The sequence below is a fragment of the Pan troglodytes genome, chromosome 17 (genome assembly GCF_028858775.2).
Source record: "Pan troglodytes isolate AG18354 chromosome 17, NHGRI_mPanTro3-v2.0_pri, whole genome shotgun sequence".
Classification (NCBI taxonomy): Eukaryota; Metazoa; Chordata; class Mammalia; order Primates; family Hominidae; genus Pan; species Pan troglodytes.
In genome coordinates, this window is record NC_072415.2 from 79,590,770 (window position 1) to 79,612,484 (window position 21,715).

At 35.6% G+C, this 21,715-nt stretch overlaps 1 protein-coding gene across 2 annotated transcripts in view; it reads left to right on the top strand.

Moving 5' to 3' along the window:
- DOK6 (docking protein 6) overlaps positions 1-21,715 on the top strand; it is a 441,226-nt gene that overhangs the window by 138,381 nt on the left and 281,130 nt on the right. For both annotated transcript variants that reach the window (XM_512169.8, XM_024350936.3), the window contains exon 2: positions 20,620-20,727. In XM_512169.8, the coding sequence (XP_512169.2) occupies positions 20,620-20,727 (108 nt within the window). The remainder of the gene's footprint in view (positions 1-20,619; positions 20,728-21,715) is intronic.

The window sequence follows — 21,715 nt, forward strand, 5'->3', positions numbered from 1 at the left end:
GATGACTAAACCAGTCCAATTTGAGGAAAGGATTTAATAGAGAAAGGCACAAATGTTCCACATGATTTTGGGGTTAGTTCATGACAGTTCTTGTGGGGCTGAGGTGGGCGGATCAGGAGGTCAGGAGTTTGAGACCAGCCTGGCCAACATAGTGAAACCCTGTCTCTACTAAAAAAAAAAAAAATCAGCCAGGTGTGGTGGCGTGCATCTGTAATCACAGCTATGTGGGAGGCTGAGGCAGGAGAATCACTTGAACCCTGGAGGTAAAGGTTGCAGTGAGCTGAGATCGAGCCATTGCACTCCAGCCTGGGTGACAGGGCAAGACTCCATCTCAGAAAAACAAAACAAAACAAAAAAAACTTGTCCAGAAACTCAGTGCTGTAGATATCAATGTCATATTATCCATGCGTTAGTGATGCTTTCATACATTTTTCAAGGGAGAAACTGTACACAAGAAATAAAAGGTAATGAGGAATGATCAAATTTAGGAAAACGAAGTTAAAAAGAGGAGTGAATGAAGAAAATAATGGGAAAGCAGTCAGTAAAGGAGGAGAACCACATAATGAAAACACTCAACAAATGTAAAACAAAAATACTGTGGTCATGAATGTCAGAAGTTCCAAAACTAGCAGGAAGTGCCTATCAGAAGCATTGAGAAGTTTTAAAGAGAATATAGTTGGGCTCAGGCCACAGTTTCAAACCATACAGTTAGAACCTTCAGGAACTGGGTCTTGGCATGATCAAACCCTATGCTAACTGGATCCATAAAATAAAAACAAACTGAACTGCTCGTACATAGAAATACGGTTTGTATATATTACTGAATTTCACCTCTATGGCTGATTGATTAAAATAAAACATGAATTTCAAAAGCATAACTTTATATAGAGGCAAAAATATTCTGATTTAAAAAAAATTACAACCTGCCAGGTGCGATGGCACACGCCTGTAATCCTAGCACTTTAGGAGGCTGAGGCGGGCGGATCACTAGGTCAGGAGATTGAGACCATCCTGGCTAACATGGTGAAACCCCATCTCTACAAAAAATTAGCTGGGTGTAGTGGTGCACACTTGTAATCCCAACTACTCAGGAGGCTGAGGCAGGAGAATCACTTGAACCCGGGGGGTGGAGGTTGCAGTGAGCCGAGATTGTGCCACTGCACTCCAGCCTGGGTGACAGAGCGAGACACCATAAAAAAAAAATTACAACCCATGATATCAGAAAACATGGCTTTTTCCTAGAGTTCTTGAGCAAAAACAAAGGACTATTTATTCCGCATCATTTCAGCTTTGAGCTCTCTGAAAGCTGGGAACTTAAAGGGTGTAATTTTAAGTATGCTTCCAGTGTTGTGATTGTTTCCAAAAATTTCCTTCTGCTTGGGGTACTGCTGGGCAGGTGTACTCTACAACTAGTTTTCATTCTTATTGTAATGATGACAGTTTCACACTGTTGACCTAAAACTTGCTGCTGTTTAGGAAACTTCATTTCTGTCTGTAAATTTAAGCCATGTGTGTATTTTCTCCTGGTATTTCATTGATGATCTGGTAACAAAATCAGCAGAGATCACTATTTCTCTTCAGTGAAATACCAAAAAAAAAAAAAAAAGACAAGAAAAAACACTTGACCTCCTCAAAAATTGCCACTACTTAGAATTTTAGAACCATCATTTGCCCATTATGAATTTTACAGTTGTTTTCCTGGATTATTAATATGAAGAGAAAGCTAAATAATAGAACTGGAAAAGACTACTACATTCATTTTGGTCTTTTCCACTATACAAAATAAGATAAATTGAGATATACATATTGCTCTTTAAGCATTTTTTCCCAGTATTTCAGTATACTGTAAATAGATGGCAGTATTCACATTTTGGATTATATAATTGCAAATGATGAAATTTTTAAGCTACAAAGTTGGTAAGTACATTCTCTTATAAAAATGAGCTTATGCTCTAAAAGAAACTAAACCTAGAATTTTAAAAAGTGTTGGTCCTATGATTTATATTTAAATAGGTGTTTTATACCTGGATAGATGCATATATTCATGTATATTATTTATATAAATATGTAAACTATGTGGTGGCTTATGCCTGTAATCCTAGTACTTTGGGAGGCCAAGGCGGGCGGATCACTTAAGGTTGGGAGTTTGAGACCAGGCTAGCCAACATCGAGAAACCCCATCTCTAATAAAAATACAAAATTAGCCAGGCATGGTGGCGCATGCCTGTAATCCCAGCTACTTGGGAGGCTGAGGCAGAAGAATCGCTTGAACCTGGGAGGTCGAGGTTGCAGTGAGCCGAGGTCACACCATTGCACTCCAGCTTGGACAACAAGAGCAAAACTCCGTCTCAAAAAAAAAAAAAAAAGTGTAAACTAAAATTGAGAAAAGTAGATATACATACATATACCTGTATGCATAAATATAAATGGCTAGCGCCGTATACATACAATGATAGCATGTGTCTGCATCCTCTCTTCCTGAACCTCTCACTTTCTACCTCTGCTGTTTTCAGTCATAGATTCCATAACCAGGAATGGCCAACTTTTTAAAACACTTAAATAAAACCAACCCTTCGAGCAGAGATAAGAGTTCTTACAGTTTGTGGGGTACTACCTATAAAGTAAATATATTTAGATTTGTAAATATTTAAGAAAATACAATCGTATTTCACAGTCCAAGTTATATGCTCTTTGCCTTTTATCACTGTGGACTGCTTGGTGCCTCTTAAAACAGAGGCTGCTTTTTTATTGGTACATAATATTTTGCATATTCATGGGGTCCCTGTGATATTTTGTTACATGCATGGCATGAGTAATGATCAAGTCAGGGTATTTGGAGTAGCCATCACCTTGAGTATTTATCATTCCTATTTGTTGGGAACATTTTAAGTCCTCTCTTCTAGCTGTTTTGAACTATATCATACGTTGCTGTGTTAGGCTGTTCTTACATTACTATAAAGAAATACCCAAGACTGGGTAATTCATAAGAAAGAGGTTTAATTCGCTAACGGTTCTTCAGGCTGTACAGAAAGCATGACAGCATCTGCTTCTGGGGAGGTGTCAGGGAGCTTTGATTCATGGTGGAAGGTGAAGTGGGAGCAGACATGTTTTCACGTGGAAAAAGCAGGAACAAGAGAGATAGTTGGGTCAGGGGGCATACCCTTTTTTGTTGTTTGTTTGTTTGTTAGTTTTTTGAGACAGAGTCTCACTCTGTTGCCAGGCTGGAGTGCAGTGGTGTGATCTTGGCTCACTGCAACCTCCGCCTCCCGTGTTCAAGCAATTCTCTTGCCTCAGCCTCCTTAGTAGCTGGGATTACAGGTGCGCACCACCACGCCCAGCTAATTTTTGTATTTTTAGTAGAGACGGGGTTTCAGCATGTTGGCCAGACAGGTCTCGAACTCCTGACCTCGTGACCTGTCTGTCTCGGCCTCCCAAAATGCTGGGATTACAGGCATAAGCCACTGCACCCTGCCGGGCACACACTTTTAAACAACGGGATCTCAGGAGAATTCATTCACTATCACAAGGCTAGCACCAAGAGGATGTTACTAAACCATTCATGACAAATCCACCCCCATGATCCAATCACCTCCCAGCAGGCCTCACCTCCAACAGTGCGGATTACATTTTAACATGAGATTTGGAGTGGACAGTTATCCCAACTATATTAATTGCTATTAACTACAGTCACCCTACTCTGCTATCTAACATTAGAACTTATTCCTTCTATCTAACTATATGTTTGTACTCATTACAACCAACGTCTCTTCATCCACCCTCATCCATACACCCTTCTTAGCCTCTGGTAACCATCATTCTACTCTCTCTCCATGAGATCCACTTTTCTAGCTCCCACATAGAAGTCAGAATGTGCAATATTTGTCTTTCTGTTCCTGGCTTATTTCACTCAATAGGATAACCTCCAGTTGCATCCATGTTGCTGTAAATGACATGATTTTATTTTTATGGCTAAATAATATTCCATTGTATCAATGTATATTATATATATTATATATAATATATAATAATATATATAAAAGATATATATATATATATATATATATATTTGAGACAGAGTCTCGCTGTCACCCAGGCTGGAGTGCAGTGGCGCAATCTCGGCTCACTGCAAACTCCACCTCCCAGGTTCACGCCATTCTCCTGCCTCAGCCTCCCGAGTAGCTGGGACTACAGGTGCCTGCTACCACACCCGGCTAATTTTTTGTATTTTTAGTAGAGACGGGGTTTCACGGTGTTAGCCAGGATGGTCTCGATCTCCTGACCTCATGATCCACCCGCCTTGGCCTCCCAAAGTGCTGGGATTACAGGCGTGAGCCACCGCGCCTGCCCTCATATATATATATTTTTAATCCAGTTGTCCATTGACGGACACTTAGGTTGATTCTACATCTTGCTATTGTGAACAGGGGGCACCTTTTTATAGTTGACTTGTCTTTTTCAGTTGCTCTTATGTTTTTAGGTATTTCTAATAAACTCACAGGTGGAGAAAAACATTTTGGGCTTTACATTATCAGAGAGCCACTGCATTTATTTCAGAGAATTCAGCAGGCTGTGAACCATATCCTGACTTACAATTTTGTACAAAGGACGGCCCATAATGGATGTATGTATTGTAGCAGCATACAGTCTGTTTGGCTAAGCATATAAAAGCTACAGAACTGTAGATATTTTAATGACAGCTGCAGATCTTACAGCTTAGAGATTTGTAGCTTGAAAAACCGAGTCATTGAATACAAGTCGACCTGAAATACATGGTCACTCAACCAGTCTGGTATATTCCTGGACCTATATGGCTGCTTTTAAAATTTGATTTTATTTATGACCTTAAGCATTTTGTTTAAGAATTTTTAATTGTAAGAGTTTCAGTTTACTTAAGAATTTCTACCTTGGCCGGGCGCGGTGGCTCACACCTGTAATCCCAGCACTTTGGGAGGCCGAGGCGGGCGGATCACGAGGTCAGGAAATCGAGACCATCCTGGCTAACACGGTGAAACCCCGTCTCTACTAAAAATACAAAAAAAAAATTAGCTGGGCGAGGTGGCGGGCGCCTGTAGTCCCAGCTACTCGGGAGGCTGAGGCAGGAGAATGGCGTGAACCCGGGAGGCGGAGCCTGCAGTGAGCCGAGATCGCGCCACTGCACATCAGCCTGGGTGAAAGAGTGAGACTCCGTCTCAAAAAAAAAAAAAAAAAAAAATTTCTACCTTAACGTGCCTTAAGTTAAGTTGATGCTGCTTGGAGTTCTGAATCTGATTTAAATGTTAGTGAATGACTCGCTTCTTAGATGCATTTAGCTATTTGCCAAAATGCATGAAATTTTTTTTAGAAAAAATGCTGTCTAATGTGGAATATCATTATTGTAGCCACAGTACTTCTTATGGGAGCTGCCATATTTAAAGGAAGTTGTATGATAGGCCTATGCAAATTAACCATGCTTTTTTTTATTAAATTAGTAGTTGTAGGATGAGGCATTCTTACTATCATAATGATACAATCAGAGTGAGAAAATGCATGAGATGGGTTGTTGCAGATTCTCTGCTCCCTCTACAAATTCTTATCGTGAAAGTTAACATTTTAAAGTTCGTAATCCATTACCCCATTTGTCCAGTCCTTTCCTAGTTCTTGATTAGGCATTTAATTTAAAACAATTGAATGGCTTAATTTGGGCATAGTAGTTGTATACACACTTTTTGGTGGCAATTTCCATAAAGCAGTTTGTATCTCAACTCATCAAGTGGTTTGTTAATGAAGTGAGAGTTTGTTAAAGATCTTTACTTGAGGATCCTTAAGGAAAATTGATGCCTATGCAAGATAGACACTCATTTTACCCTCAGGGAATCAGATCTGGAAGCACTTACAGTCTGTAGAGCTTAATGAAACAAAGTACATTTTTTATTTGAAAGAATTTATTAGATTTATCTAAGAAAACGTGGGGAAGAGTTTTTAATTTTTTTTGTTTTTTTTGCCTATCTAGGATAGGAAATTAATGCTAATAGCTACTATTTCTTGGATAAAGATATATTAAATAAGAGTACAACAATAGCTATATCCAGTTTTAATATACTTCCTACATGCCAAGATACTTTAGAAATGTTAATTTTATTAAGTTTATAAAGTGTAATCATCTTGCATTTTCAGAATATTAGAACATAGCCAATCCAAAATTTTACAAACATTTTTGACAAAAAATAATCATGGATTACCTAAGATTACTTATTTATTTAATAATACATAAAGTTTTAAAATTCAACCTCTTCTGCGTCTACAAAATTCTATTACTAAGAAGCAAAGTCATCATTTTTAGGTATATCTAAACAACAACCTTCCATACATTTTCAGGCACAAAAAAAATGCCAGTATGAAAATGTTCCTGGAAAGTAGCACTGGTGAAATTTTCTGATTCTTTCCAATACCAAACAACTCTGGATAAGATAAAAGCACCCATGGGAAAAAAATAAAGCAAAACTAAAACAAAACAGAATAAAAACAAAGATGCTGTATTAATTAATTTGAGAAACAATATATATTTTTCCTCCCTCTCAATGCATTTTAAATGCTTTGAGATTCCCTGAGTAAACAACAATTTAACTTTGTTTAATCCAGCATTTTGCAGAATCATTTACACATGGAACCTTGGCTTCTTTACTCAGCATATACATCAGTATCGGATGGTGTTAAGCACAGTTTGAGAAAGCTTCTTTAGAAAAATATGAAGAAAATTATGAAGTATATGGAGAGCTAAGAGTTATTTTACTTCATGTATATGAGAACAAGTTACATCATTTTGTTTTCCCTAATATATATTGACAGTTTCTTTTCTTAAGTTTTTTTATTTGTTTGTTTTGTTGTTGTTGTTTCTTTCTTTTTTTTTTTTTTTTTTTTTTTTTGAGACAGAGTCTTACTCCCTCACCCAGTCTGGAGTGCAGAGGCACGATCTTGGCTCACTGAAACCACTGCCTCTGGGGTTCAAGCGATTCTTCTGCCTCAGCCTCCTGAGTCGCTGGGATTATGGGCATGTGCCACCATGCCCGGCTAATTTTTGTATTTTTAGTAGAGACAGGGTTTCATCATGTTGCCCAGGCTGGAGTTTTTTTTAATCTTAACTTATTTACAGGAAGTAACATTTACTGTACTTTAAAAAATATACTAATTTAATCAAAGCAGTAGAAAGGAAAAAAACATTAGTGAAAGGATGAAGTTGAATTTTTGAAGAAAGCTTTTCTTCTGTTGTAAAGATATAGTGATAAGTGTATGGACAACAAATGATTCCTTTGAGAATGAGTTGAAATCATAAATTCATTTGTCTGAGAAAATAACACAGTTACATTAAAAAATATGTGTAACATTTCAAGTATTTTTTAGGCATCGTGAAGCTTGTGCCTGGGCTATCTAATAATCACTGGCTTAATATTTTTGTATTAGAATTCCACAGTTTGAAGAAAACAGTGCTGTGTATTTTTGAAATGTGGTGTTCTGCAATCAACAAGATATAGGGGTTTTAATTTTCAACAACTACTTTTTATTCAATAAATATCTTGATTATCATGTAGTCATAAATCATTGACTCAAAAGTAGGGCAGGTAATATTTATACTGTCTATCAGATATTTGAAATACAAACAATAATTAGAAAAAGAATGGACCCATATGGTGTAAAATACTAAGGTTCCTCTGCTCGGGAAATCCAGGAGGATATGTCAATAAAAAAGGTAAAACATGTATATAGATTAGAGACACTACACAGTCAAAGTAATGGAAAGTCTTCAGTGGCTATGTAAAGAAAATCACTGTTATTTTTCATCTTATGCCAGTGGCTTTTAGGAAATTCATATATTGAAACAAACATCAAAATTTCACTCTTAGCAAAACTGTCTGATTTTAATATATGTGTATTGTTTTTAATGTTTCACTCTTTCCAAAGATGTATTTACATTTTGAATTTTCCAAATTGATTATTAATGTTCTTATGTTTAGAAAATCACTTCTAAAATGTATTGAAATCTCCGTAAATAAAAAATAATTGCAAAATGCATTACCCCAGTTCACATACTTGGCTATTCAGGCAAGCCCAATCATGTTCAAGAAAGGCAAGTAGGTTTCACCTACATTTTGCTGAGCAAATTATATTTTGGATGATTGTTATATAAATTAGGAGAGGATTTTAAAAAATCACTTTCCTGGAACATAGTGAGGACTTACTGGACAAAAATGGAAAGGACACTGTTTCTACACTTTAGAAGCTCATTGTCTTGTGGACAAATAAAGCAGAAAAATACTTAGGGATTTTTATATATTAATCAAGATGTCAGAGCTCAGAGTGTTTTGGAAAAATAAATCTCCATGTTTTAAGAACTTGGTTTAGGACATTTGGAAATATATTAATAAGTAGATAAGCATCTTAAATATATAATCATATATTAAAGATGAATTTTAATATAGCAAGCATTATACTAAATATTCTATATTAAATTTATATTATCTATGTTTGCTCTATATTTTGTGGTGACAATATCAATAAAATTTGTATTTGTAAATGTTTTTCCATAGGAACCTGTTTGGAAATATTTAATACATAAATACATCCGTAAGTTACCATTAAAATGATATTATACATGTGTATTTATTGATAAGGCATGAAGTTCAGAACATTTGCTGTGTGAATAAGACGATTACTTCCTCCAGGACTTCCACTTCCCATTCTCTTTTAATTTTCTGCATACTGGTTGTTCTTTATTATAATCTGCATGTTATTCAGTTATCTTTTATTTTGTCTTTGTGTCTGTACTGAGAGGTGAACTCCATGAAGACAAGGATGGCAGGTGTTCTTGTTTGTTTCATTCACTGCTTGACACTAAGCAGCTGGAAGTGTACCTGGCAAATAGCAAATATTCATAAGATGTTTGCCGAATGAATGAATTATGAAAGTGGAACTCTTTGAAAAGCTGTATTCATAGAAAAAATGTGTGTGTGTGCACATGCGCGTGTGCGCACAGAGATACGATGTGCTAATTTTAGAAGGCTGTCTATCAAAATGCTGGCAATATTTTTCACTGGATGGTAGTGGAATTTTAAAATATTCTTTAATAGGCTTTTTGGTATTATATGTCATTTTAACAAAAAGAGATAAAAATTAAGATTAGAAACCATAATATTTTAAGATTTAACATTGTGATTTTAAAATATCAATTTCTTTATCTCTATTCACCCCAAACATATTTTGAATGCCTATGTTGCTGCAGGTGGGAAAATAATTGCTATTTCTGTTCATAAGTCAATTAATAGCTTACCAGGAAAGATAATAAAACATTGACTGGAGAACAAAGTCAAATTGTAATGAAATCCATAACAGTTGTGCATAGTGTAAGTCTATTCTAAAGACTAAGTATTGAAAATAAGTTCATTATTTCACACAAGAACAAAGAGACATAAATCATGGCCTTCTCTCCGTGCATCCATTGTTGAAGTGTATGCTTAATTACCACCTCTGGTACAACACAGTTTAGATTAGAGATATTATGATGTGGAAATAGGCGGGCCACAGAGATGGGCTGAAAACAGAGGCTTTGGAGACAGACAAATGCATTAGAGTTTTCATAGCACCACTTGGTTTTGTGATCTTTGCCAAATTACTTGACTTAAGTGGATGAGACTTACTTACCCTTCTGTGCTGTGGCCAGGATTGCCTGACCTAGTATGTGAAGTCCCCAGCACAGTGTCTCCCTGCTCAACAAGTGTGGACTTAACACCCTTTGCTAGGTAGAATCCCAGCTTGTCTCCCTTCAGAAGCCCCAGTACAACCACTTACATACTCACTCCAGACTCCAGTTGAAAATCCAGTCATTTACTTATTTCTTTTAACAGATAAACTAAAGATGTTGGGGCTCCTTAGAAACTTGAGCACCTTAGATGTCAGTACTTCTGGGATGCCTGCATCTTAACCAAAAGCTGTTTGATGTCCACCTGCTCCTTTACAAATTTCAGTCTCATGAGTGGTTTGTCATAACACCTTTTGTAACACATGTAGCAGGGACTGCCTTCTGCTATCCTTGAAAATCCTAGCAAAGGATCAATTCGTCTGTCTCTATCTGTTCCTATATCACTTTTTCTTACAAATAGGGAGCAACAATAAGGAGAAAACCAAAATGGGTCTCATAACATCTGCATAAACTTCAACATGTGATATTTTTAAACTTAAAAAATATTGTAATTAAGGCACCCATAGAGAAAACAACACAACTGGAGACTAAAATGACTAAATGGAGAGTTTAAAGCAAATACTAGTGTACATGCGAATTATATCAAGAAACAGAACTTTGTTAGCAGCCAAGAAGGAAACCCCAATCCCAATACATTCCTTCCCATTCACACCAGGACCTCCCACTAAATGAACCACTGTGCTGATTACGATGGAAGCCACTTTCTCACTCTTTATACACTTGTCATCTAAGCATGCATCTTTGAACAGTGTAGTTGACTTTTGGCAATTTGAGGAATTTATAGAAATAAGCCTTGTATCATGCTTTCTTTTGTGTCTGGATTATTTTATTCAACATAACGTTTTTGAGATTTGCATGTGAGGTTCTATGTAACCATAGTTCATGTATTTCTTTGATAGCTGCCTAGTATTCAACTATATACGTCAATCACAACTTCTGCATTTGAGACTTATGTGAATAAAGCTATAATGGCCATTCTTCTTGTGCAATGTACAGATATTTCTGTTGAGTACATAACCAGGAGTAGAATTGCTAGAGCCTGTGTAAATTATTAGCAGAATTGCTAGATTCTGGGTATGTATCTCCCGAAGTCATCCGGTGCACACTCTCTCCAGTAGAGTGTGAGACTTCCATTGCTCCATATCCTTACCAACACTTGGTATTATCAGTATTTTTATTTTTTTCTCCATTTTGTTGCAAATGAATTGATATCTTATTGTGCTTTTACTTCAGGTTTCCCTGAGTACGAATGTGGTTGAGCATTTTGTATAAGCCTATTGGCCATTTATACAGCTCCTTTTTATAAGCGCCTGCTCAAGTATCTTGCCCTTTTTAAAACTGGATTGTCTGTCTTCTTTTGGATTCTTTACATATTCTGGATATGTACCCATTTAACAGTTACGTGTGTGGCAAGTATCTTCTAATCAATTCCTTGGTTTTTGATTCTCTGATAATTCTTTCCTAATATGTAAAAATTTATATTCTTATTTATTTCTGCTTATTTTATCTTACAATAATGTTTTGTGTCTTATTTTTCCCTACTTTGAAATCACTGACATACTAATTAACATACTATATTTTCTTCAAAAAGCTTTAATTACTGGACCTTTTACATGAATATTAAGGATCCACCAGATTCCTAAGACTGAAAATGTTAAGTGTCGCCATTTTGGAAAAGAGTAACATGCTTTAAAGAGCAAAAATCCTGTTGAGTGGGCATTGTAGCAGTTTTTTGAAATAGGTGTAGTCTTTTTTTCCGTTAAGAAAAAGAATCCGCCTGATTTTGGGATATCATATCAGGAAAAGGTCAATTTTCACTTTGTTTTCAATATATTTATCCAACTATCCCAGAGCTATTTATTAAAAAGTCTTTTTCCATTGCTTTGAAGTGCTCCTTTTGTCATAAATCAAATATCCATATATGTGTTTATTGATGGCTCTGTTCCTGATCTATTTGTATTTGTCTGATTCTACGGTGTCTTAATTACTGTGTCTTCTAATTGGTCTTGGTATTCTATTTAGCAAGTCTTCCCATCTTGTTAGTCAATCTTATTTGAATCCTTTGAATTTTCTGGTTTGTAACCAAATATATAATCAGTTTCTCTCATGTTCCGTGTGAGCTTGAAAATAATTCATATTATGCATTCATTGGGTACTGCATTCTGCAGAGGTCTATTTAATCAATTTGATAAATATTTTTGCTCAGATACTGTGTATCCTTCCTGATTTGTTAGCAGATACTGACATTTTAAACAAACAAACAAACAAACAAACAAAACACGTTATTGTGGCCTTGTCGGTTTTTGTCAACTCTGATTTACAATTCTGAGGCTACATTCATGAATGCATATAAATTCAGAAAAGTTTACACATTCTGCTGAATTAACCTCTGATCATTCCAAAGTGTCTCCATCTCTAATAATACATTTTGCTTTGAAGTAGACTTTGATATTAATATGGTTACATCAGTTTCTTTTTGTTAAGATTTAAGTTCTATTGTGTTCTCTCACTGCTTAGAGCTTTTAATGGCATCAGAGAGTAAAAGCCAAGATCCCTTCCTGACCTGGCTTGTCCCTGTCTCTCTCAACTCCAGCCACCTTGTTCTGATTCCCTGCCCTCCACACTGGCCCCTTGCAGCTCTTGAAGCAGTTCAGAAGCTCCCACATCAGGGTATTTATGTGTGCAATTCTCTCTGGCTGAAATGCTCTTTCCTCAGATGTCTGCATCACTCATTCTTTCATGTTCTCTAATGCTGCTCCTAAAAATCTCCCTGGGGGTTGAGCCTTTCCTCACCACACCCAATGTTCCCTTCTCCATCCTTGTGCATAATTCTCTCCATAGCACATAGCAAAAAAAAATTAAAATAAAAAAAGCTATTTACAAATGTGCTTATTTGTTTGCTGTCCACCCATCTACCATATTGAAATGGTAGTTTCATGCAGCCAGAACTTTGTTTCCATAAGGGCAGAAACTTGGTTTTTGTTGTTATTATTTTATTCGTTTAAATTCTTTTTTATTACTCTATCCAGAGAATGTAAAACTCTCAAGTACTTTTTGAATAAATGAATGAATGAATAAGAGGAATTGTAGCATTATATTTATCTGTGTACCTATCTATGGATCTACCTATCTATTTAACAGCCATTAAATATAAGCTAGTATTAAGATAGAGCAAAACTCATTTCTCTATTGAAAAGATAGCTAAAGCTAAACTCATCAGTGCATTAAAGTGAATCCTGTGCACTGACTACTTTTTTACACAAATCAAGTGTGTGTCTTTCAATAGTACTACATACGTTTTGTCAAAGGGCAAACACTTAAGACCAAGTAACTGAAATTACTCATAGCATAAACCTGTAAATAACTCTTCTGGATGGGCTTTGCTGATTTGTTTATTCATTTGTTGTCTTGATGTGTTTGTCTGATACACAGTTATAAATTAATAATAAATCTTATTCCCCAAGATGTCATTCACATGGTATCTTGCTTTCAGAACGGAACACAAACTTAGCCACTCCAGCTACGACACTTCGTTATATAATTTTTTAAATCTCAAGGAACAAACTTTCTAACACCCCCTTTAGAGCAATTGACTGTCAGGTTTGACAACTTCTGTAACTGAAAATTCTTCTGAGTTTCTAATCAAAATCCTACTTGAAGTGCAGAGTTCATTGGGTCAACAGCTTGTGATAAAACAGGCCCATTAAATCCAACTTCTGGTTAAGGCAGAGCTTGTGAATGAGTCCTAGCTAAATAACGTAATTACGGCTATGAACTGAAGCCAAGAAATCTGCCACCTACTTCACAGTGAGTCTTAAATGGAAACAGGATATCCTTTGTGTAAAATCACCTTGAAAAGGAGAAAGAACTAAGGAAAAGAGATTGCTATGCGGTAAAATGGTTTTCATCAGATGGAAGGGGATTAAGAAGGTATTTAATGATGGCATGCTGGCTGGCTGGTTAACACAGTGGAAAGCTGAGGGTGTGGACCAGCTGTGATCCTGGGAATTCCTGGAGTCCTAGCAACAACATGGAATTTTCTATATGAGAATCAGAGGGGCACCTAGGAGCCTGTTTGATGAAATAACTGGCATGTTTAGGAGATAGTTTTGAATGAGAAAGTGAAATCAGTTAATCCCCCAGGATAAAGTGGTACAGCATCCTGAAATGATGGGGAGGGAATGTCATCTGCCGTAAGACAGGAACTGGGAAGGTACATTTTCTTGTAAGCAATAGGTTCTGTTGTTAACCAGCCAGTGGTCTCTGTACCTTGAGATGCCCTTGAAAGCCAAGTAGTACCTGAAGAGACTGCCCCATCTCTTCCCACCTACTGCTAATGGAGGTCATTAATTTATGTCCCATTCTCATGGGAGGCAAATAAAAATAAGGTACTGCATTTATTTCATTTATGTGGTGCTCTTTCATGTACTCAAAGAATGTGTATCTTTCATTTACAAGCAAAATAAAACCTATTCCTTTATTATTCTTTTTTCTCCAAGGAGTGATTTCCTGGTCTCAGGCAGTCATTTCTGCTGTTCAGTCCTGGAATTTCTCCAACACTCTCACATAAGGCATCAGTTACAGGGCCTAAAGCAGATCCTAATGCACTAATAAAATCTGGTTTGACGAAGAGTACAGAAAAGGTGATCTCCTTGTACTTCTGCTTATTTTATACTTCTGGTACGGAGGTGGCTTTTAGTGTGCTGACTCATGCTTAATTTGATTTTACATTGACACAGAATGACACTTGCAAATTCTCCACTCCGGTGCCCTTTTTATTTTACTCCTATTAAAAAGCAAAATACTTTGAAAAACCGTGTCCAAAGAGGGGTAGAAGATGGAACTCTGCATTTATTAAATGATTTTTTTTTGCTACTTTAAGTTTAAAATTCAGCCAGAGATCTGATCAAAATATAACTAGTCCATAGCCATGGTGAATTCATATTTCCTAATAAATTATATGCTTTCATTATTTGATGAGATGTTTATTAGACTTTTAAAATATCAAACATAACTTAATTAAGACAAACAGAAATGAAGGACGTCGTACAATATACCTAACCATTAGACTTCCAAACTGTTTAGGTCACGAAAAACAAAGTGTCACATATCAGAGGAGACTAAGGAGACAGAACAACTACATGCAACTTGGTATCCTGTGTCAGATCTTGAAACAGAACAGGACGAGAAAAATCTGACAAAATCTGAGCAGAATCTTTAGTTTAGTTAATAGTATTTGACCAATATTAGTGCATTCATTTTGAAAATGTACCATTGTTATATAGGATGCTATCAGAGGAAGCTGTATAGAGTATACAGGAACTCCACCATTTTTGCAACTGTTCATAAACCTAAACTTATTCCAAGATTGAAAAAAAATAATAACTTAAGGGCTTCAACTTGGTAAACAGTCTATTACATAGAATCTTTAAAAATCAGTCTTATCTCTGCGTGATTGCCTTTCTTAATGTAATAGCAAAGAGATAAGACGCTGTCAAAAATATTAAATCTATTTTTTCCTTATTATCTATTATTAGGTTTATTTTAAAACAATATTGAGTGCCTACATAGAAATATGCCTTCTGGCTCATGTTTAACTCACTCGTTAATAGAAAATAACTACAGTAACATCAGATGGGGAATTACAGTCAGCAAGTATGTGTATTTACATATTTCCACGAATATTATAAGGTTTCATTTAACATCATGATTGTTCCCAAGCTATGAGTAACCAAGTGACAGAGAGTACAGGGGAAAGCATTGCTCTGTACAAAAAGACAACAACTATATTACTAGGGATTTGAGTCTCAATTTTACTCCTCAGTTAAGACTCCAAATCCATTAATGAATAGCTAAAAGATAAAATATTGATAATCTCTATACATCCCACTTTGCAGATATCTTTTTCTGTTAGCAGTCTCTCAAATCTTAGATTCATGTAACTGTTTTTTACTTCCCCAATATTATTACTCTGACAACTACCACATCCAGCACTATCCTACCATCACTGCTAGTTTTAAAAATATGTATCTAAAAGTATCTTAGTCAGTTCCAGCTTCTGTAACAAAATTTCATATAGCTAGTGGCTTGAACCACAGAAATTTATTTTTTCACAGTTCTGGAGTTTGCAAGTTTGAGATGAGGGTGCCAGCCCCATTGGGTTCTGGTGAAGGATTTCTTCTTGGCTTGCACATGGCCACATTCTCACTGTGTGCTCATGTGACCTCTTCCTTGTGAGTAAGCAGAGAGAGAGAGAGAGAAAGCAAGTTGTCTTCTATGTCTTCTTGTAAGAGCACTAATTTCATTATCAAGGCCCAACCCTCATGACCCCATGTAACCCTCCTTACTTCCCAAAGGCCCCATCTCCAAATACTAGCACCTTGGGAGTTAGGGCATCAGTAGATGAATTCTGTGGGATGCAGTTCAGTCATGGCAATATCAGAAACCCAAGAGTTTCAGGTAAGAGTTTGTGGATTACTTTTCAAATTCACATGCCAGATGCTTTCTTCAGGCTATGTCTTGTAATCCTCAAAGAGCATCTTCATGAGGTATATCGATCTTAATTTAACTTCTGCAAGTGAAAGTGTTTAATGAATAGCAGAACGTGCACTAAAAATTAAATTGTTGTGACTAAAAAACTGTTTTTAGGCATTACAATATCATATCCTGAATTCTAATACTAAAGTGTGAATTGTACTAAAGACTGAGCGAAATGATTTATCCTGCCCAAAAATTATTTCATGCTATATGGTGAAGAGAGTAATTTTAGGAAAACCAAATCTGATGCTGATTTTTTTTCTTTTCCTTTCAGTCATGTATTAGTGAATGTCACTATAAATAGTTATATTGCTTAACAAATATTCCAAACTACTGTGAAATATAGTAGGAACTCATATGTGTATTCAATGGAATAAATGGTTTTGTTTATTGATACTATATATAACATAATTCTCGTAATTATGAAAATCATTTGAAAACTTAAAAACTATACTGATGCAAGCAATAATTTGTAAAGTACATGTAAATACCCATAATGGTTATAGATGCGCTGAACAAGATCTGTTGCTAAGAGCATTTTATCCATTTTGAATTAAAATACCCTGTGTTTATTGACTACCTTCTATGCACTGCGGCATGAGCTTTACATACTTAATTTTTTAACACTTAACACTTAATTGTCCATAGCTAATTTAAGGACACAAGCTCAGAGAGATAAATGCCTTGCCCAAAGTTATCTGGCTCCAGCAAGGGCTGAGCTGGAATTCCAAGTCCAATATTTGTAGTTTCACAGTCTGTACTTGGGAGATGATTAATATGCTTTCTATTTAAAAAAATTATATGGTGCTCTAATTTTTCTGGTTGCAAAATATTTGCATCTGAATATTCTGGAGCTGAATATTTATTAGAATTGTATATCATTAGGAAAAAAGTGTCCCTTCATATGGCTTTGTCATGTGCAGAAAATTGTACCTACTCTATAAGAAAAAGGCGCTTGAGAAATGGCTGAGCCTTGTGGAGAGTATTCTGTGTATTAGAACATAAGCCCATCTTGGTAAATCCTCCGTCTGTTTCTTGAGGTACCCTTCTTTATCAGCTAAGACACTAAGTAATTTGTGTAAGCTTGCACAGCTAGTAAGTGGCATAGCCATAATGTAAACCTATGTCTGTCTGATTCCAGAGCTCTATTAAGTTTCCACTATATCAAACTGTCTCTTCTTGATGTTTGCATTTCCAAAATCTCTTACCACTTGAAATGTAATTACTTCATTTAAGTTCAAAAGCAGAATTCTACAGCACTAAATAAACCTATGTAGAATTAAGTTAATTAAAGGTAAACAAACCATATGCTGATCATATTCTAATCATCTGTTTTTTTAAATACATTTCACTTTGGGAGTGTGGATAAGTAAGGGGCCAAATAAGCACATAATTACAACATTATGTGTGAAATACAGGAGCTGTATGTAGAAAGAACACCAGGAGCTCTAAAGGAGTAATATAGTTCATAATTTTCAGGTTCATGGTTAGGCAGTGTTTGTTAGGGAAGGTGCATCTGATCCATGCAGAGGAGAGGCATGTTCATGTGTGTAGGAAGTTCAGGGTTATCCTGCACATGCTTTTCAAGGCTCCTAAAAAGGATGTAAGAAAGAAAGAGTAAAATCAACTTATGGATATGCTTGGTTGTTCTACTTTTATAATGAGAGGCCTTTATGTGATTGTTGCAAGAATGCCTTTTAACATGGAAAAGACTGTCTTCTAGTGAATAATAAGCAATGCACACTTCAAAGGAATTATATTATCTAGGCTATATTTGTAAAAAAAAAATGACAACTTTGCAATTTAAATGAAGACATAGAAGAGAAACATTGTGATCTAGATTTCAGAAGTTTCCTTCTATTGATTTCCTCATGGGCATAAAGAAATTATCCACCAGCAAAGAATACACCAGATTTTTAAATTTAAAAGTTGTGGCCAATTTGCATTTTTAGACTTCTTCAATTATTGGAAAGAAAGATTCATTTTATTACCTTGTCTTTAAACATACCTGTTGAGGGAGTGTGATATGGTGGAAAGTAGATAATGAACAATCTACAGGTCTAATATTAATCAGTCCTATAAAATAAAGGCAAGGTTCAGAAATTATGGTTTGTGTTAGTGTAATTAGTAGTCTGGGTTTTTTTCAATCAAAGCTTAAGATTCAGACGTGTCAGGTTTGTCAAAGATCAGATAGTTGTAGATATGTGGCATTATTTCTGAGGGCTCTGTTCTGTTCCATTGGTCTATATCTCTGTTTTAGTGCCAGTACCATGCTGTTTTGGTTACTGTAGCCTTGTAGTATAGTTTGAAGGCAGGTAGCATGATGCCTCCAGTTTTGTTCTTTTGGCTTAGGATTGCCTTGGCAATGCAGACTCTTTTTACTTGACAAAAACAAGCAACGAGGAAAGCATTCCCTATTTACTAAATGGTGCTGGGAAAACTGGCTAGCCATATGTAGAAAGCTGAAACTGGATCCCTTCCTTACACCTTATACAAAAATTAATTCAAGATGGATTAAAGACTTAAATGTCAGACCTAAAACCATAAAAACCCTAGAAGAAAACCTAGGTAATACCATTCAGGACATAGGCATGGGCAAGGACTTCATGTCTAAAACACCAAAAGCAATGGCAACAAAAGCCAAAATTGACAAATGGGATCTAATTAAACTAAAGAGCTTCTGCACAGCAAAAGAAACTACCATCAGAGTGAACAGGCAACCTACAGAATAGGAGAAAATTTTTGAAATCTACTTATCTGACAAAGGGCTAATATCCAGAATCTACAATGAACTCCAACAAATTTGCAAGAAAAAAACAAACCACCCCATCAAAAAGTGGGCGAAGGATATGAACAGACACTTCTCAAAAGAAGACATTTATGCAGCCAAAAGACACATGAAAAGATGCTCATCATCACTGGCCATCAGAAAAATGCAAATCAAAACCACAATGAGATACCATCTCACACCAGTTAGAATGGCGATCATTAAAAAGTCAGGAAACAACAGGTGCTGGAGAGGATGTGGAGAAATAGGAACACTTTTACACTGTTGGTGGGACTGTAAACTAGTTCAACCATTGTGGAAGTCAGTGTGGCGATTCCTCAGGGATCTAGAACTAGAACTGCCATTTGACCCAGCCATCCCATTGCTGGGTATATACCCAAAAGAGTATAAATCATGCTGCTATAAAGACACATGCACACGTATGTTTATTGCAGCACTATTCACAATAGCAAAGACTTGGAACCAACCCAAATGTCCAACAATGATAGACTGGATGAAGAAAATATGGCACATATACACCATGGAATACTATGCAGCCATAAAAAATGATGAGTTCATGTCCTTTGCAGGGACATGGATGAAGCTGGAAATCATGATTCTCAGCAAACTATCACAAGGACAAAAAACCAAACACCGCATGTTCTCACTCATAGGTGGGAATTGAACAATGAGAACACATGGACACAGGAAGGGGAACATCACACACCGGAGCCTGTTTTCGGGTAGGGGGAGGGGGGAGGGATAGCATTAGGAGATACACCTAAGGTTAAATGACGAGTTAATGGGTGCAGCACACCAACATGGCACATGTATACATATGTAACAAACCTGCCCATTGTGTGCATATACCCTAAAACTTAAATATAAAAAAAAAAAAAAAGATTCAGATGTGTGTGTTGAAATCCTGACATTGGCACAAACTTTATCTTGAAATGAAAGTAATGCCTATTTTACATTAATCTCATTTCACTATGAGTATTAAATATGTATATAAATTTTAATTTATTGCACGTAAGTATTTAATAAATACTTCCTATTACAAAAGTTCAAAAGTGTGAGACAGATGTGTTCATAATAAAAATATATTTCTTGCTGCTTTCAAAATTACTAATGAACATCTATTTTTAAAAATCTAAAATTCTACAAGATAAGTAAATTTTCAAATGTGATTTTTTTCAAAGATAGAAAATTGAATATTATGTAAGTGCTTCACTTAACTTTGTTAACCTGCCATTGCACTAGCATGGAAGATGGAGAATTGTCTGTCACTAGGATGGTGATAATAATTTATATGGTATTGACATCCAGATGATTTAGTTATATTAAAGACTACTAAAATCAGCCAGTACAGTGAAAACCTCAAAACAAAATCTTTTCACAAAAAATTATTTTACATGAAATATCATATTTAAAAATACTGTAATCTTAATTAAGAACATGTTTGCCAATCAAAAACAGTTCCTCTCTGTGAAGTACACTTAAAAAATTGATTAATTGAATAAACTCCTAATGTCATAAACTCATGTAAAAATATGGATAATGGGATTCCTTTATTTGCTTTCAGATTTTCAGACGATGCTGGCTGGTTTTCAAGAAGGCTTCTAGCAAAGGACCCAGAAGGTTAGAAAAATTTCCAGATGAAAAGGCAGCTTATTTCAGAAACTTTCATAAGGTAAGCCACAGTCCTGGGAGTCCCTGGGGAATAACTGGGCCCTTGAAGACTTGTGGAGATATTTCTTTGATAGATGAAATCTGCAGTGGCAAAAATTAATGGCTTGGGAAAAATGCCCTTTTCTGATAAAATGCAAAAGTTATTTTTCTCCTTTAATTATCTGTTGTAAATGCCAGTGCTACCTCTGTGCAAAACCAAAGACTCATTTTTATTGCTACTTTGCAAAATGAGATGACTCATAACTCCACCAAATCCTTTTCTAAGGTGCTGAGTAGGTATTTTCTCTCTATTGAGGTTAATTATGCATTTGTTACTTGGCGTAAACTGTGAACAATATTTACTAGATAAAAATTAGGGGGCTGCCTTTAACAGTGCTAATGATATTGTTAATGTATATGGCATTTGCTGTTTTGTAAGCTTCTTAACAAGAAAATGATCATCGAATATGCTGATGTGTAGAGATAAGGCATAAATATTAGGAATAAAATATCAATTTCCTAAGAATTAAAAGAATGTAAAATATAACCCCAAAATGACGCTAAATATATCTTTCATGATAACATCAAAACACAGCTAGGTATTTTATAGTAATACAAACGATTCATGATCAAAACTCAGAGTTGTAGAACAGTGTTGCTTCATTGGTAGAATGCTCAGTAAAGATTTTAATTTCTCATTGGTCATACATGGAGTAAGTTTTCCTGGATAATGTAATGAATTTGTGGAATTTTATTTTGTGTAATATATTGTTCTAATTTCTTTTTTAAAAATAGATTATTTGATAATAACTAGTATTTATTATTATTAGTTATGAATATTAACTAGTAATCATTTAAAATTTGAGCTTGTAAAACTCTAGGAACCATCTTCTGTCTCTATGTGTGTGTGTGTGTGTGTGTGTGTGTGTGTGTGTGTATATATATATACATAATTTAAAAAATATTTTAAATATAAATAGACATTGGTCTTGCTATGTTGCTGGTCTCAA